The sequence below is a fragment of the Rhineura floridana genome, chromosome 7, assembly GCF_030035675.1.
Source record: "Rhineura floridana isolate rRhiFlo1 chromosome 7, rRhiFlo1.hap2, whole genome shotgun sequence".
Taxonomy (NCBI): Eukaryota; Metazoa; Chordata; class Lepidosauria; order Squamata; family Rhineuridae; genus Rhineura; species Rhineura floridana.
Genome location: NC_084486.1, coordinates 33,721,215 through 33,740,950, shown reverse-complemented (window position 1 = coordinate 33,740,950; position 19,736 = coordinate 33,721,215). Strand labels below are relative to the sequence as shown.

The 19,736-nt window shown below is 40.3% G+C and overlaps 1 protein-coding gene across 4 annotated transcripts in view; it reads left to right on the top strand.

Moving 5' to 3' along the window:
- CTNNA3 (catenin alpha 3) overlaps positions 1-19,736 on the top strand; it is a 1,138,512-nt gene that overhangs the window by 60,895 nt on the left and 1,057,881 nt on the right. For all 4 annotated transcript variants that reach the window (XM_061635143.1, XM_061635144.1, XM_061635142.1 and 1 more), the window contains exon 5: positions 634-753. In XM_061635143.1, coding sequence (XP_061491127.1) covers positions 634-753 — 120 coding nt within the window. The remainder of the gene's footprint in view (positions 1-633; positions 754-19,736) is intronic.

Below are 19,736 nucleotides of genomic sequence, written 5' to 3'. Positions count from 1 at the left end.
GAGAAATATCAATGATTTAAGATATGCAGACAAAACCATACTACTAGCAGAAACCAGCAATGATTGAAATTAATGCTAATTAAAGTTAAAGATGAAAACACAAAAGCAGGACTACAGCTGAACGTCAAGAAGACTAAAGTAATGACAACAGAAGATTTATGTAACTTTAAAGCTGACAACGAGGACATTGAAATGGTCAAGGATTATCAATATCTTGGCAAAGTCATTAACCAAAATGGAGACAATAGTCAAGAAATGAGAAGAAGGCTAGGACTGGGGAGGGGAGCTATGAGAGAACTAGAAAAGGTCCTCAAATGCAAAGATGTATCACTGAACACTAAAGTCAGGATCATTTAGACCATGGTATTCCTGATCTCTATGTATGGATGTGAAAGTTGGACAGTGAAAGAAATGGATAAGAAAAAAATAAACTCATTTGAAATGTGGTGTTGGAAGAGAGCTTTGTGCATACTATGGGCTGCAAAAAAGATGAATAATTGGGTGTTAGATCAAATTAAACCAGAACTATCACTAGAAGCTAAAATGATGAAACTGCGGTTATCAGACTTTGAACACATCATGAGAAGCACAGGGTATCTTTAATCATGTTTTTTCCTTCTTGTCTGGTGACAGGTTCAAAGGACATTTGTGACTCTTCAAAATGTAGCAAGTAAAACTGAACTACAGAAAACATATAAAAGCCTTCAGAAAGAGTTGAAAAAGCTGGACCATTTGGCTTACAAACGACAACAGGTGAGAACCTTTGGTAGCCTGATCATATGTGTGAATACACTTGGGTTGCTGATTTTCAGCTGAGCTTCTTTCCAAGTAAGTGTGCATAAGATGGTAGCCTAAGGAGAAATTAGTAAAGAAAAATAATTAAGGCCCAATCCAGCAAACGCTATCATTTGGAGCTTCTGTTGATTTCAATATAGTGTGTGCACTTAATCTTACCCACAAAGTCTTATTTAAGTGTAAGTTGAAGTGATTTGGAAAGTCTTAAAACCTTAGCATTATCACTGGCTTAAATTAGGGACTTTTTCATATTTCAAGTAATGATTTTTGTTTTGAATTTACTTCGCTTCCCTCAGCTGCAATAGTTTCTAAGTTTTGTTCTCTTAACTCTAGGACAAAAACAGAGGGTGTAGCCCTGTGTCCATTTATACATAGGATGTATGTATGCAGAACAGAGACCAATGTACACTGAAAAGAAGCATGATGTGATTGTTAAATAATGTTATGGAAAGCTGGCACAATTTTGATGGGGAAAAAAGCATGAAAAGGTGGTTGAAGACAGTCTTATGAGAGGGATGGAGAAAATGAGGGAAATAGTTCATGTAATAGCATTATAATAATCCTCCACATAGTGTTCTCATTTCAGGAAAAATATTGCTGATCTAGAGCGGGTAGTGAAAAGGTTGTAGCAATTTCATAGGGAAGTAATGTAAACTGCCTCATGTGATGAACATGGAAAGAATGGAATTGTTTTCTTTAGAAGGGAGATAGTCCCTTTCAGGTACCTTTTATATTCTTCAGGGGCCACCAGATCAAGGATTCGGCAAACTAATACCTGTTATTAACAGAAAAGTAGAGGTAATTTGAACTTTTCTTTATTTCCTTATGCTGTGACCTTCTACATTAAATAGTTCAGTGAGTAAATTATCAGTATGAAAGTATGGAGTGATTGCTGCCTAGGGATGAAGGAAGAATCCACAGAACTTGGATCCATAGCAGACTGATATGATCCAAGCTGGGTCAGTCATGATCCAGATTGAGTAATGGAGTTCACTTTAGAACAGGGATGTGCTAGAATTCTGCCCAATTTGGATTTGATACCAAATTTTCCATTAATTTGCTTATTTGCTATAATTGTGGATTGGATTTTTATGTAGTGATTTTCTGTGGCTATTTTTGGAAACAGATTTTTAAAATAAAATCCACATCTAAAAAATCACATCTAAAATAATATTGATATTCATATTGATATTTCATTCAATTTTATTGATATTTCCTTTCAAACTACCAATATTAATAATATTTTTTCTGAGGGGGGAAACAAATTGGTAAAAGCAGCAGTTTGTAGACAAAGAATGGACTTGAATTGATACTTGTTAGGCCCATGGAATGCATTTGAACTGGCACTGGCCAATGGTTCCCATCCCTCCTTTAGAACCCACAGTTCTGTGAATCCCCCTGTCCTCCTGAGGAGTCCAGAGTGGCATCTCCTTTTTTCTTTTAAAACACTTTGGTAGCAGTTTTCCAGCTGCTCACCATGTGCTTACAATAGAAACAGTAAGTTCCTCTGGGAGCAATGGGACTTGGTGAGGTTTTGTTGCCCTCAGAGGAGGATGTATGGGTAAAAAACATGGCTGCCCCCATACACAGTTCATGTATCCAGGATTTTAGTGTACTTGTGACTGATTAGTAGTGTGCCTATGCAAAAAACAAAAGGTAGTAGCAAAGACAGGAGTTCTTTCTAACTCATACCTTATTTATCCAAAAAATGTGTGTTACTAAACATTTTAGAAATAGCTCTGCCAACGCCAATATAGATAAAGTCCATCATTATTACCTTACAGTGGATGGGGCTGTGGCTTAGAGAGCATGGATTTATGACAGCTCTGCAAAGTAACCCCTTGTTATTCCCCGTTTTGCTAATGGAAGGTAAGTTAGAGTAGTGTATGACAATCCTGAAATGTAGTCCAATGTTGTTGTTCTTATTTTTTTAAAGGAAATGTAGTGCAAGGGCAAGTTGATTGTAGCAGGAATGAAATTAATTAAAGACTGGAGGAAGAGAAGGGAACTAGGGGAAACATTGAGGATTTCAGTGGTAAATGAAAAGTTGTCTGGATGCCAGGTCTACTATAGAAGTTCAGCAGGTCTACCTATTAAGAAAAAACAGAGGGATAGACCTGGAACACAAGTTTTTCAGAGGCCAGACCTACCAGACCTCACCACTGCTCAGTCAGCAGGTCTACTTGAAATGATTGACCTGTTCTCTGATGCTACTGATGTATGTATATTTATTTACTTGGCATACTTACTTTGCCCCAGCCTTGAAAAAGTCTTGTGGACACCTATCTCTATCCCTAAATGAAAAAGGGGGCAAGCCTTCAGTTAAGGCAGCTCTTACCTAAATTCTGAAACATCTGAATGACAGAATTTGGAAAAAGATAAAGTGAAAGGCACTTTTTCTATAATATACAAGTTCTTAATGGGAAAAGGTAAAATAGCTTAATTATATTTCTCAGTGAGAGAAGGAACTAAATGTTATGTTGGACAGCAATTGTTGGAATTTGTTTAAAGAGAGGAGACTTCCCCCCCCCCAGTGTAACTATGAGGCATATTTTCATAGCTGTTTATCTTCTTTTGAAGAAGATAGGGGTCATAGCTGTCATGGAGAAAGTTATATGTTTTGTTCAGATGACAAATGGAAGAAACCATGTAGATACTGTACATTTACTAGAGTATGACAACACTGTCTTGGAAGAATGATGGTTACAAATACTTATTTTGTAAATGTAGTGTAGATGTGGAAAGAGCATCTGGTATTAACTGATGTATTTCAGACATCGTATAAACTAAAGTCTGAATGATGGGTGGACTTTATCACTCTTGTCGGAAACATTAGTATTTATGTAAAATCTTGATAGATAATTATAATTAATAAGAATACAGATGAAGGAAACGGAATCTGTTACAAGCACACAGTAAATGAATAATTTATGGAAGGTGGAACAAGAGTTACTTTGTACTAGTAGAACAAAGAATAATTTAATGACAAAAGGATACAAAGTGATTAAAACAGCCTTTTCCTATATAGGGTTGTGTTTAATGTAGAACTAAGGCAATAGTTCCACCAGGCTAAGGATTTCTCCTTGTGTGACAGAACAATCTCTCACTCTCCTCCCTCTGTGGGCCACATTTGTCTGTTCCGGGTTTCCCCCCCAACCCTCCAGAACAGATTTGGGGGTGGTGGGGTGTGCAGGGAAGAGGAGAGGAGGGGAAACACTGTTGCACTAATGCTCGCTCTAGCATTAGCACAAAACGTTAGTTGAATACTTGTTGGGAAAATTATTATATACAAACAATAAGCAAAAATATTATTTTATAAAGCTATAAAGGTTTATAACATGTTAATAGTTTAGTTTAACATTCAATAATTTTAGTAGCCAACCAGAACCCTTTTTCTTCAAGTAGCTGACTTCCCTGACTGTGCTGGTTTGTTTGGAACTACTTGTACTCAAAACAATTGACTACACTGTGCTGAACATCTTGGTATCTCTAAGACGTAGAAACAATTGCAGTAGCTAAAATACTTACCTAAATTGCTTAGCTCACTAGCTGAAGTACTCAGCTCATGGCAAAAATGTACTTTTATGTGAAGTACTGAACATTTCCAAATTCACTAGGACATGATGTCTGTGCCATACCTGTGCAATGCCTTTTGCAATACTGTAATGCCTGTGTCATACTGATGTGTTAAATCCTGATTGGTAGATGCTAAAGTCTTTGTCCTGAAATGTATAAAAACCCCAGGCAACCAGCACCATGTGGCAGTTCTCCACTCACTAAGAGGGAGACTGACCAAGCATATGCTTGTTATCCAATAAAGGCCTACCTTTTTGCTGCAAGCCTGTGTTCTTTGATTTTACTCAAGAATCACCAGTCCAACAAACTACAAAATTCCCCATCATACTACGCATAATGTGTAGAATTTGGAACTATTGCTAGATGACACAAAGGGCAATGCTGAAGAAGAATTGGGCTTTTATTCATAAGGAAGAAATGTAGGTTAAAGCTAGTGGTTTAAAAAGAAGCTGTTGAAAGGATATTATTTTATACTTAGAGCCTCAACTAGCCTCCAAAAGTTCAAAGGTTTAGAAGGGAGGTGGGGAAAGAATTTAGGTAGGTATATCACCCCTGGATGTAATGGGACTCAGAAAAGCCTGTGAATTGTCGTTGCTTCTTATGACTGAGTTCAAAATAGATCAGCAACCCTTTATTTATGCTCCCGATTTTCTACAGGAGTATCCAAAGTAGCTTGGAAATGAATTAAGAACAGTGAATTGTGTCCAGTGATGTAGTTTAGTGGATGGTAGGGCTTCTGTCAGCCCAGTGGGAAGGGAAACAATTTTCAGCAATTCTCTCTTCTCCTGCAGCCCTCCAAACCCCTCTTACATCTGCTTTGGATGGTCCCTCAAGCCTCTGGGACTGCAGGGGGGAGAGGGAATAACAAAAAATTGCTTCCTTCTTGTCCTGCTGACAGAAGGCTTACCATCAGCTGAGCAACACCATTGGCTACAACCCAATATAAAACAAAACCACATTAAAACAATAAATAAACACACATAATTGATTAAAGCAGACAGTGGTAAGAACATAAAAGGCAACAGCAACACATCTGAAACCTAGATCATACCCTAAAGGCAGCCTGAAACAGATTCTTCATTAATCATCTGGAAACAAATAAGGAGTGAATGTGATGGATCTCCACCAGCAATAACTCCCATAGTCTTGGTGCCACCACAGTCAAGACCCTGTCTCTCACACCCACCAATCTAACCTTGTAGATGGTTTGAACTGAGGGCAGGGCCTCGGCTGCTGATTTTAACGGTTAGGCAGAATCACGGGAATTGGTAGTTTCTGGAGGTAATGTGGTTGTGATCCATTTTGGGCTTTAAAAACAGGAAGGATCCAGAGCCTTGCTGCATCAGAGTAAATTGTGGCTCCCTACAGCAAGTTTTTGCAGCAGACCTATCCTGAAAAAAATACATGTATGAGCTTTATAACGTTCATTTCAGCATACATGCTATGTGGCTCTGCAGTGTGTACCTGTTAAAGCTAAGATGTGTGAAGTGACCCAGAGCCTTTAAAGAACTGGAGTCATGATGTGCTCCTACATCAGGGTTGTAAGAACTGGACTAGTTAAGTCCATTACTCAGTTTCAGTATAAAGAAGGTTCCTTTCTTGAATTCCTGAGGACAACTTGGATCTAATGGCGAAATTAGATAAGACAGCAGCAAACCTGTTTGTTTAAACATGGAACTGATCCAATCATGTAGAAAGGGCTGGAGTAAACTTTTAATAGCAGAAGAGGCAGAAGGGTCCACAGTGGTAGAAAACATGCTTTACATGCAGAACGTTCAAGGTTCTATCTGTAGCATTTTCTTCTCGGTTGAACTCTGATACAGAACGAGAAGCTGGCTGGGAGAAAAGTGTTCGAGAGGAGAAGCTACAGGGAGGTAAGTTGCAGGTATAAGGTGGGTTCAACTCTCCTCTGTAGCCATTTTGCTTAGACATCACTCCCCATCTCATTTTAAATATGATTTGAGAAGATCTAGGTATAAACACATGCCATCTTTTTTTTAAAAGTTTGGGCCTGTCTTTCTCCTTATGATGTAGGATTTATGTATTAAATGTACACCCATTATTATTCCATCAACTAGAATAATCTTGTTTCATTCTCTTCCTCCTATATGAAGTAGGATGGAATGTGTCTATTCAGGTTATATAGTTTTACTTCATCTGCATTTACTTTGAACTAATATGGCTGGTTCCAGATGGGGTCTTAATATTGCAAACAAGTTGTTAAGATATCACAAATGGGTCATTGGCAACTTTTTTAAAAAACAACAACAACCCAGGAAGCTTAAATCTAGATTAAATGGGGGGGACGATGACAAGGAGAACACAGGATGAGATTCTTTTGCCAAGTCATGTGGATGCTGTGAAAAATTTGCATGCATTAGAAGCATGGATCCCACATTAAACACACATGTCTGGAAGCATTTTATGTGTTGGTATATTGTATGATTTTCTTTTTAATCCTGGGTTTTTAAAACTGCCAGTAGGTGACAGTGTTTTCAAACATATTTCCATTTATTTCAACTGCTTATATTTCCTCTGGTTGATGATTTAGCATCAGATATTGTAGGCTGCAAGCTTTAATAGGTTTACTTGGTAAGGGCAGATTTTAACTATTGAAGCCAAGCATTAAGGGCACATTTGTTTATTTTTAGGGAGTATTTTGGAATGTGTTTTAGTAAAAAGGAATTAAAAATAAAATATAAAAGTTGGTCTTTCCTCCTAACCATGAATGGTATAGCTCATTTATTAACTGTATGTTATTACTTTTTTGAATAATTAATAATAATTAATTGAGCTGTTAGGATTATCATTGAGTAGTTGGTAATATGAATATTTATTTAAACTTAATCTCATTGCTTTTAATTAACTAATGAGAAATATTTAATAATCTGACATCCTAAATTCAATTGTTACAATTTTAGGAGGGGTATAAGCAATTTGTCTCTTAAAAAACAGAACATAATTAAAAGGATATGATGTCTGGGGCAGGTTATAGCAACAAAGACAGCTTACCTGGGGAGCAAGCAGGCCAGCTACGCAATGGCGGGCAAGGCTCAGGCATGAGAGGCTGGTGGGAGTGGGAGAGGCCTGGCATGGCCAGACGCAAAAGGCTGGCAGTGGTGGCGGAAGAGGCCTGGCATGGTTGGGTGTGAAAGGCTGCTTGTGGCAGTGGCAGTGTATCCGGGTGTGAGAGGCTGGTGGTGGCAAAGGAAGAGGCCTGGCATGGCCAGATGAGGCTGGTAGCAGTGGTGGGAGAGACCCAGCAAGGAGAAGAAGGGGGAGGACCCTGGAGACGCATGGGGAGAGGGACTGGGTGACCTGTGTGGGGAGGGAAGGGTGAGGGATCTGATGACTCATGAGGGATGGAGGAAGGGGGGTTCTTGTGACCCATAGCAGGAAGGGGGAAAGGCCCTGCTGACTTGTGGGGGGAAGGAGGAGGGCCCTGGTGATCCATGGGGGAACAGGGAGGACCTTGGTGACCCATGGAGAGATGGGGGAGGGCACTGGCAATCCATGGGAGAATGGGGGAAAGGAGGAGGGCCCTGGTGATCCATGGGGGGAAGGGGAAGGGCCCTGGTGAACTGTGGGGGAAAGAGGAAGGGGGCAGGCTTTGGTGAACCATTGGGGAAAGGGGGCAGTCTTTGCTGGTGGTAGGTGGGTTGAAACAAGCAGGGATAGGAGCTCCTAGTGTGTGTGTGTGAGGGGGGTGTGCCATGTGCACATACATACAATTACATGTGAAAATGCCTGCAGGCACTGTAATGGCTATTTGAAGCTCTCTTTTGCCCCCAAACTATCCCATGGGAAATACCATTTCATGAAGGAGAGTGGCTGGCAGCTGTAAACCACCAGGACTGGGATTAGGGAAAGCAATGGATATTTGATTGACTGCTTCCTGAGGCATCACTTCATTGTACTGCTACTGAAATATGTTCCCCCTTAATTAAGAACTGTCACCTTCATTTTTTAAAATCACAAGATTGTGGGATTCTGTTCCAGTTTACTGCCCCTTTTAGCTACAATAGTGGAAGGCAATATTATCTTAACTTTTTTGGCTAATTAGTCAGTTAGGAAAACTGTGGGGTTGTAAGTTCATCATATATGTAATAATATTATGATCTGTTTCAGTAGTACATTTGTCAACCTAGGAGTTTTAACCAGTGTTCTTAATGTTGGTAGTGCCTTTAGCCTGCCTGTGGCACTGCTGGCTCAAATTCAAAGGAAGTTTTGTTTCTGCTTAGATATTTCTGATGATACAGTAGCATAATAGCTGACAACAGAGCTTTAAAACATGTAAAAATGTCACTCCTCTCTGATGTAGATGTTAAGGTAGTTGTTTGATTTTGATTGTATACCCCAAGGCTAATAATACGTGATAAAAGAGCTTTTAATTTGTCTGTAGTGTAAGATTTTTAATTGATCATGAATAATTTAAATAGTGCTATTTTAAGGCAAACAAGAATATGTTGTGACCACTTCTCTGTGCAGATTAAAAAACTGTCAGACTAAAACATATCAGTTCAATAGAAATTCTCAAGTATATCTGGCTGTGCAAAGTCATGTTTCCAGGAGATGGAGCAAGACTATCAATCTGACTTCCATATTCTTTTTGGTATGAAAAATGTGCATCCATTGTACAATATGCACTTGATCCAATTCACCAAGGGAACAATGGGCATTTACAAAATACAGAGAGTTTGAGAAACTGTGGCCCTTCGCATATTGTTGGACTACAGCTCCCATCACCCATGACCATTAGCCATGCTGGCTGGGACTGATGGGAGTTGGAGTCCAACAACATCTGGACAGCATACGTCCCCTGCCACTGTCATATGTTATAGTAGAGCCCTGTTCAACCCTATCATCAGGGCCAGTGCTATCATTAGGCCAACTAGGCAGCTGCCTAGGGCGCAGACCTCAAAGGGGCGCAATACTGACCTTTGAGGGGCACAGTTTTATACAGATTAGTTTTTTTAAAATGGAGCATCAACCCTACAAGAAACAGGTTCAAAAGACTGGAAGAACATTGGAGCAATTCTCTCTTCACATGAGAGGAATACTGACTGTTTTGAAAACTATCAGACCTGGAGAGAACTTGAATTGTGCTTATCTAAAGGAAAAACAATTGATGATATTAACCAGCAGAAAATTAGGCAAGAAGAACAATATTAGTGACAAATCTTGGAACTCTTGATTGCTTTAGTCAGAGTTCTTGGCATGCAAAACTTGGCATTCCATGGTACAACTGAAAGTTGTACAGGGCTAGCAATGGAAATTTTTTGAAGTTTGTAGAATATCTAGCCCTTTTTGATCCTATCATGAACGAACATTTGCGCAGAGTTAAATATCAAGAAACAATGGGTGCTATAAAGCAGAAAATTTTAGCACATGCAAACTCAGCCAAATACTACTCAATTATTCTGGACTGCACACCTGATGTTAGTCATATTGAACAAATGACAATGATTGTACGTTATGTTGATGTAATCAAACCATCAGATAATGAGATGTCTGAGCCTGAGGTTATCATAAGAGAACATTTCTTGGGATTTGTTCCACTAAAGGAGACTACAGGTGCCTTTATGACAGAAACTCTTCTTGGACAGCTTGAGCAAATGGGATTACCAATTGAGAATCTGCATGGTCAGGGTTATGATAATGGGAGTAACATGAAAGGCAAAGAAAATGGTGTACAAAAGAGAGTCCTGGACATAAACCCATGTGCCTTTTTTGTGCCCTGCAATGCACACTCTTTAAACTTGGTAGTTAATGATGCCACTAAGTATTGTCTTAAAGCAACTAGTTTCTTCAGTTTGGTTCAACAGATCTATAATTTCTCTGCATCAACTCAGGGTTGGCAAATTCTAACTAGCAATGTATCAGACTTAGGTATAACTGTTAAGCCATTGAGCGAAACAAGATGGGAGAGTTGGATCGATGCTTTGAAACCACTGAGATATCATCTTTGTAGTATATATGATGCTTTAATAGAGATCTTTGATGACACAAGTCTAAAAGTTTTATCTAGAAATACTTCCCAAATTGAAGCTAAGGCCCTTGCTGATGCAATTTGTAAGTTCAAGTTTGTGGTATCCCTTGTTACGTGGTACAATATCATTTTTGAAGTCAATCTTACAAGCAAGCTACTACAAAATAAGGATGCTGATTTAAGTTCAGCTACAAGCCAGTTGCAAGTGACCAAGAATTACCTTGTGGGCTGCAGGTGTGATGAGGGTTTTCAACAAGTTTTGATAGATGCTACTGAGATTGCAAAGGAGCCAGAAATACTACCAAACTTTGAGACAGAACAGGTTAGAAAAAGGAGAAAGAAACGGCAGTTTGAGTTTGAGGCCCAAGAAGAGGCACTGCAAGATCCAAAGCAGAAAATCAAAGTAGGTTTCTACTATGCTGTCTTAGACATGGCCATACAAACTGTTGAAGAGAGATTCCAACAACTACAACAATATAATTCCCTGCTTGGCTTCCCGTATGATATATACAGTATCAACAAAAAATCTACTGAAGATGTACTTAAGGCCTGCAAGAATTTGGAAAAATCATTGATGCACATGGAAACAAAGATATTGATGCTGAAGATCTGTGCTGTGAACTTATAGCAATAGCTTGAAGACTTCCAAAGTCTATGCCGCCACAAGGAGTACTTCTCTTCATACTACAACAAAAACTCCTGGATAACGTGCCTAATGTTTCTGTTGCTCTAAGGATCCTTCTAACATTTCCAGTGTCAGTGGCAAATAGTGAACACAGTTTCTCAAAGCTCAAACTTATAAAAACTTACATACGCTCAACAATGTTGCAAAAGACACTAGTTAGCTTGGCAACTATATCAATTGAACATGCCCAAGCATCAGCACTTGACCTGAAGGAATTGGTGACAAAATTTGCAAAGGAAAAGGCCTGCAAAGTGAGATTTTGATGTGCCTGAAATTGAAACTTTTAAGAGACTTAAATTTTAACATTACAATTCACAAGATTATTCAAAATGATTTGTGTGCTAAAACATTTTCTTTTGTATTTGAGAAAGATAATCAAATATTGCTATATTACTTATTATTGCAATTTAAAATATAGCAGTTTCAAGTTTTGTGCTTTTCATTTTTTCTACAAGACATCTGTTTTTGAAAATTGAAGTTAGCAATTTTTTTGGGGGGGTGCAAGTAGTCAGCCTTGCCTAGGGCGCAAAATAGCCTGGCACCGGCACTGCCTATCATCATGGGGCATGGGCACTCAACATCCCAAGAAGTTGGAGGTAATAGGAGGCCATGTCCCTTTGATATATAGATGAGAATATTTTCTTGTTCCAGTTCTTTATTGTTTTTCTGGTTCACTCTCTCCTGCATTCCACTCTACCTGAATTCTAGTTTAACTAGAAGAATTTCTAAAAACTAAGACACAAATGAATTAATGGAATTGCACAGCTCTTCTCACAAAATTTAGAAATAAATAGTGGAACTATAAAGAAATCTTAATCTATCACTTCCACTTTGGAAATGACCAGATAATCAGAATTTCATAATCTGGGGATTAATTATGACATGGAGAATTTCAGAGGCATCTCTATACCCCTATCCCTGTCCTGCCCTTCCCCCTCTGCTCAGCCACAGAATGTGAGTTCACATGCCTTGAACCATGCAGAGTGGGAGTGGTGGACAGGGATGCGGGAGATATATGCAGAACTGTCATTCCCCACAGCAGTCTGGAATAGTGCTTGATTTTGTAGTTAATCAAATGTCCCATCAGGGAGGAAATGCGGAAAGGGCTCCGTACCAATGGGGACTCCTCAGTGTGTGGTTGCTACATCCATAAAGCAGTCTTGTTTCATTTGTTTGGCAGGTTTGATTGATAGTTTATAGATGTTAGTGAAATTATTTTCATTGATTTGGAGGATGCACACTTTTTACAGTGGCCACAATTCAGCCCATGAGATGTGAATGCATAGCTGTGTGTCCTTCAAGTTCTGCACAGTTTCTGTTCACAATGAGTGACACTTCTACTCTTAAAGTGGCCTAGCCTGTTTGGGGAGCCATTTATCTCAGGGTATGTGGAGACTGGGATTCCTCTGCCTCTGAGCTAGAGAATCTGAGGAGAGCAGTGTGAGCTGGTATAATGACCTCTTCTGATGTTGGAACTCCCAAGAAGGCAGGGACATATGGAGAAGGGGTAAAAAGGAAACTCCACCAATATATACAGTGGGAGAATCACCTCAGTTTTAAAAAGGGGAGATTTAGCCATCCTTAAAAACACACATACCCAACAAGCTCTGTTTTCCTAGTTAACAAAGGTCAGGGTGTTCTAGGTGGGGAAAAAAAACTCACCAGGAAGTTTCAGCCTCTTGTTTAGATTAAACGCTAGGCCAGATTACAAGGCATCACTTAAAACTACAGGGGACCTTGAATTGATAAAAGGATGTCAGCAATTAAAATAAAAATAAAGTAAAAGCTAGTTAGCTTTTCTTAGTATCATTAATAAAGGTTTTTAAACAAGCCTCTCTCTCAGGAAGGAAGGCTGAGTTAACCCAAGGAGTTAATCCACGGTTGACAGTTGAGCCATCAACCTCAATCCACTACCTTTGTGCACTTTGTTGACTCCCCAACCCCAGGGGGCTAATTTGAGTTAGAGCAGGGGTTTAAGTCACACACACCCGAACTCATTGGTTGGCAGCAGTAGCTGGGAGGAACCAGTCACACATATAAATTTAGAACACCTAGCGAGAGAGCCTGCTCCATGAGCTAGAGGGAGCCCCCAGCTGATGAAGCATCAAGGCCCCAGCTAACAAAGCATCACGGCGAGTTAAGGAGCAGAGTGAGTTTGGCAGCAGAGCAAGGAGATCAGGGCACCCCACTCTTCCCATCTGTCCCTTGACCGGAACAAAACCTTAGTTTTCAATGAATTAACTCAATAAACTACAAAAACAATTATGCAGGTAGGAAGCCAATAGGGATATGGGAGCTTTCCAGTGTTTTCATTATGTGTAACATGTATGGCTATCTACCTGTTGGACAGAAGTCATAGGTGTGCCTTTGGTGCAATGAGCTCCTGGCTCTCCAGGAACAAGTTTGCTTCCTTGAGGCCAAGGCGGTTGACCTGGAGAAGCTGAGAGAGGCAAAAGCTTTGTGGATGAGACCCTCAGGGACGTTATAGCTGTGTCCTACTCCAAGAATGATAGCTGTCCTGATGTCATGGAGAATGAGGGCCTCAGGGAAAGGACAACATCTATCTGAGGATGAGGAAAATGATCCCTTAGAAGGGACCCATTCCTCTGTTATTTTCTCATGCTGAGGATAATTCTCCAGGGGTGTGTATGTGTGTGTAGGGATCCTCGTAGTGGGTGATCGATCATAAGGAACATAGATAGTGGGATGTGTGATGGGCATGCAGACCTCAGGGTGATTTGCCTACCTGGCATGAAGGTTGCGGATGTTGTCGGTCATTTCGATAGCATGGTAGATAGTGCTGGGGAGGAGTCATTGGCTGTGGTGCACTTTGGCATCAGTGGCATGGGGAAATGCAGTCATGAGGTCCTGGAAGCAAAATTTAGGTTACTTGGTAGGATGCTGAAAGCCAGGACCTCCAAGGTGGCTTTTGTTGAAGAGCTCCCGGTTCTACATGTAGGGCCAGCTAGCCAGACACAGCTTTGTAATTTTAATGCATGGATGAGACACTGGTGTTGGGAGAAGGGGTTTGGATTTGTTAGGCACTGGGGAACATTTTGGAACAAGCTGGGCCTATACAAAAGGGATTGGCTCCACTTGAGCCAGAATGGAATCAGACTGCTGGCACCTACAATAAAAAAAGGTGGCAGAGCAGCTTTTAAAGTGATGGGGGGAAGGAAGCCGACAAGAGCTGAGGAGGTCTGGTTTGGAATAAAAACAAAAATGATGAAAATGTAAATGGGGCAGGCCTAGAACTAGGCATTGTGAGTGCAGGATAGCAATTCAGAAAGGCAACTACAGGCCAAACTAAAAGTGCCAAAGACACTGGAAGAGAGACACTGTAAAATGCTAGAACACTAATGCTAGAAGCCCCCGAACCAAGATGGGAGAACTGGAGTGCTTGGTCTTAGAGGACAGCATTGATATAGTGAGCCTAACGGAAACCTGGCAGAACGTAGAAAACCTATGGGACATGGTTATCCCTGGGTATAAACTATACATGTAAATGGCCAATTGCCAAGAAAATCCAGCACAGCCACATTTCACTTCAAAAGAGGAAACTTCCCAAAAATGAGGAGATTGGTAAAAAGAAGGTTGAAAGAAAATGTCCAGAGAGTTATATCACTCCAAAATGCTTGGGAGTTGTTTAAAAACACAATAGAAGCTCAACTGATACCACCAAGGCCAAAAGGATGCCAGTGTGGCTAACGAGCAGAGTCAAAGAAGTTATTAGAGGCAAGAAGGCTTTCTTCGAAAAATGGAAGTCTTGTCTGAATGAAGAAAATAAAAAGAAACACAAACTCTGGCAAGAGAAATGAAAGAAGTAGTGGTTTGCTAAAAAAGGATTTGAGGAGCACATTGCTAAGAACATAAAAATCAACAACAAAAAATTCTTTACATACATTCAAAGCAGGAGGCCATCTAGAGAGGCAATTGGAATCTTGGATGATAAGATGTGCTAAAACAGGATAAGGAGACTGCAGAGAAGGTAAATGAATGTTTTGCATCTGTCTTCACAGTAGAGGATATAGGGCAGGTCCCTGAACCTGAACTAACATTTGCAGGAACAGAGTCTGAGGAGCTGATTCAAATAGCGGTGATGAAAGAAGTTCTAGGCTTAATGACAACATAAAAACTGACAAATTGCAGGATCTGGGTGGCATCTACCTGAGAGTTCTCACATAACTTAAATGAGAAATTTCTGACCTTCTAACAAAAATATGTAACTTGTCTCTCAGATCTGCTTCCACACCTGAGGCCTGGAAAGTGGCCAATGTAATGCCAATCTTTAGAAAGGGGTCCAGGGGCAATCCTGGAAATTACAGGCCTGCTAGTGTAACATCTGTTCCAGACTGGTACAAACTATTATTAAAAACAAAATAACAAAGCATCTAGTAGAACAGGCCTTGCTGAGGCAGAGCCAGCATGGCTTTTGCAAGGGAAAGTCCTGTCTCACTAACCTATTAGAATTCTTTGAGAGTGTCAACAAGGATATAGAGGCAATATAGTGTACATAGTGTACCTGGACTTTCCAAAAAGCTTTCAACAAGGCACCTTATCAAAGTCTCCTAAGTAATCGTAACAGTCATGGAAGAAGAGGAGAGGTCCTCTTGTGGATCAGGAATTGGTTAAGTAGCAGGAAGCAGACAGTAGGAGTAAATGAACAGTTTTCCCAATGGAGGGCTGTAGAAAGTGGAATCCCCCAAGGAACAGCATTGGGATCTGTGCTTTTTAATTTGTTCACAAACAGTGTAGAGTTAATGGTGAGCAGTGAGATGGCCAAGTTTGCTGATGATACTAAATTGTTCAAAGTTATTAAAACAAAAAGGGATTGCAAACAGCTCTAAAAGGACCTCTCCAAACTGAGTGAATGGGCAGTAAAATGGCAAATGAAATTCAATGTAAACAAGTGTAAAGTTATGCATATTGAAGCAAAAAATCTTAATTTGACATACGCTCATGGGGACTGAACTGGCAGTGACTGACTAGGAACGAGACCTTGGGGTCATATTGGATAGCTTGATGAAGACGTCGACCCAGTCTGCAGCAGCTGTGAAAAAGCAAATTACATGCTAGGGATCATTATGAAAGGTATTGAAAATTAAACTGCTGATATCATAATGCCTTTGTTTAAATCTATGGTGCAGCTGCATTTGGAATACTATGTACAGTTTTGCTCGCCTCACCTTGTAGAGTTGGAAAAGGTTCAGAAAAGGGTGACCAGAATGAGCAAGGGGATGGAGTGACTCCCCTATGAGGAAAGGTTGCAAAATTGGGGCCTTTTTAGTTTAGAGAAAAGGTGGGCCATAGGTTACATGATAGAAGTTTATAAAATTATGCATGGCATGGAGAGAGTGCATAGAGAGAAGCTTTTCTTCCTCTCTCATAACACTAGAACATGTGGTCATCCAATGAAGCTGAATGCTGGAAGATTCAGGACAGATAAAAGAAAGTTCTTCTTCATGCAACATATCCCATCCCGGGTCCCAGACCTACAATCCTTCCTGCTTCTTCATGCCTGAAACAGGTGACCCCAAAGACACCTGCCTCAACTTTGGCTAGTTACCTACTGCACCACAAGCCTCAGCAATCCTACCTTCTCCTTGGAAGTGGTTAATGGGTTGAATTTGGTAAACACCTCTGGGTTTATATGTAGTTATTAGCGTTTAGAACCCTATTTGGTAGCATAGTAAAGACCAAGCACGTGGAATTTTAAATAAATAAATGTTGATTATAATTACAGTATAAATTATAGATGTTGTATTTGATATAGTCTTAAATGTAATCCGCTAACCTATCCACACTAAACCCAACCCATACTAAGACCCAAACCCCACACTATCTATTACGTAAACTTAGCCCTGTCTAACTCCCACAACTACCGTTACTACTTTCTTTTTGCAAACACTCCAGCCAATCACAGTCCACATTCCATTAGCCCTAACTTACCTGAACATACGTTAATAGAAATAAACACTGTGCTATTGTCACAGTAACACCCTCCCCCCCCATTTTAAACCAGAGGATAGAACTTGAATGCACCATATTCTGTTTGGAGCATTTTCAAGGTAAGGTGGTAAACAAGTTAAAAATCCAATGGCTTTCTCAAGTTGATTTTTTCTTGCTTTTGCTGCAAGTTCTCTCATTTCCTTGTCCACACCCCCAGTATTACATGGAAATTGTGCCTTTTGCAACCAAAGTGTACCTGTTTCTCCCTTTCCATTGCTTGCCAGTGAAGTCCTATCTGGTAGTAACGCCAGCTTCTGACATTCTTCTTCCGTCTCATCCACTTTTGTAGGAAAGCCTGAACAACTTTGCTTACCTGGTTTGCTTACCTGGGACCATATCATCATCATCATCACTGTTTACCATCGCCTTCCCATAACAATTTATGCACAAGGCGGCTCACAACATGAATAGATTAAAAAGTTACACAGTTCACTGTAAGAAATAAATTCAAATGGTCAATAAGTTAACAAAAACATCTTAAAAACATACAATAAATTAATATATCCTTATAATTTCTAATAAAATCAACAATAAAATACAGAAGCATAATCCCAATAACAGCAAAACAAAAAACTGACTGGCAGAAATTAAACTTTTACCCAAACAGAAGCCCCTAAACAACACCCCACAATCAAGGTGGTCTCTGGCATCTTCAGGTAGTGATACCTTTTATAGCTACAGTCAGTCAAGGCCCCACCCTTCCAGGCCAGGTGGACAGAGGCCAGCAAGCAGGGAGAGGGTCTTGCAGGTCTTACAGCTAAGATGGTCTCTGGCATCTTCAGGTAGTGATATCTTTTGTATCTGAGGTCAGTCAAGGCCCCACCCTTCCAGGCCAGGTGGACAGAGGCCAGCAAGCAGGGAGAGTGTCTTACAGGTCTTACAGCCTTACTGGCTTATATCACACATTACATTGCAGCCATGTGACATGCTAGCATGATAGCCTCTGCTCCATTGCAAGGAACCTGGGGAGGACTGACAGGGAAAACAAGCTGCCTTATGCCACGTTAGACCATTGGTCCATCTAGCTCAGTATTGTCCAAACAACCTGTAGAAAGGAAACCCCCCAAAATGAAACAACAGCTGATAGAAACCATTTTTCAAAGGAAATACAACAAACCCCACCCTCCTTCATAGTACTAGTGAGGCAGTATAGGTCCATTTGCTCAGTTCTGGGGAGAAAACTCAGTCTTGAATCATTGGCTACCACTGACTTGATGGTGAACTGGTGACCTCTCTCCTGGGCACTGTGTTTTACCCTTTGGCCTATCCAATAGTCCAGCATCTTTCTAAAGGCTTGTTAACACCGTGCTCAGAGGCATGTCTGATTTTGCACTGGCATACATTGATGACATTGCTATTTACAGTAAATCACCGCCAGGGTACCATCTGAGGCAAGTCCTGACAGCTATTGAGAAGGCTGGTCTTACTATCAAAGCCTCCAAATGCCAATTTGGGAGGAAAGAAGTTATATATCTTGAGCACAAGATGGGGAGTGGATCTATAGCCCCCTTTGAGGATAAGTTGTCAGCCATTAAGAAAACAAGTTAGAGCATTCCTAGGACTTGCTGCTTACTATAGGAAGTTCATAGTCAAGTTTGGAGATATGCCTGCTCTTCTGAATGAACTGACACAAAAGCATATATTGTTGTGGTCTCTAACACAGGGTTATAGGCCTCATTATCTGGAATCTTCGCAGGTATTTTCTTGACAATTTCTTTTGTGACCTGGTGATTATAAATACTTGTTTTTCATGTGACATATCTTTTCCCAGAACAAATGGTTCAGACTGCTCAGTATTAATTCCTATCTCAAATTCTTCCTCAGTGTCTCTCCATAATACCTTAACTCTGGCTATTGGGATCTGAGCAGGCTCTCCCCTTATTCCCTTAAGTGTTACTGTTTTCTGAAGTAAAATGTCCTCCGGCTCAACCAAATCTGAACGTATTAATGAAATTTCAGTGCCAGTCTCTAACACAGCAAAATGATCTGTTCCATTTATGGAGACTTTCTCCCTTAGGTTATCATCTAAATCAGTGACTTGGATCCACTTCAACATATAACATTTTGGTATCCTATATTGTTCTGGTTCTGTGGTCTCCTGAACTTGGGCACGCCTGACTGAAGAAGATTTTTTCTTCTTATCTCCTAGTCTTGGGTATTCGGCAAACTTTCCCCATGAAGATGGGGAGCTGAAGACCTGGGTCATGACAAGAGGGTTGTATCCAATGGTGTCTTCAATTTAGCAGAAAGAGTTTCCACTTATTGGGTCATTTTGATTATTGCTTTACCTGTTGCAGCTTGCCATATTCCTTTCTCTTCCAGAAGGTCACCCAATCCTGAGGATTTTGGGGATGGGACCAAGAGGCTTAAATGAACAAAGGGAACTGATGACTTACCCTTACTTGCAGTAGTGGAAGTGTTTGCTGCTGAAGGAACACCACCATTGTATACAACCCAGGGACTGAAGCTGAAGAAGAGAAAGACACATAGGGAAAAGCTGCAATATGGCAGAAAAGAAGAGAATGAAGATAGCTATGGAAGTGTGTGCTGAAAGATACCACTTTTAGACAAAACATATGAAGATCAGATCAGAGCCATATAGTATTCATGTGGTGTTCTGCATTGCACAGTTTTAAGTATTAAGAGGTAATACAAGACAGTGACATGCTGCTTCTAAGTAAC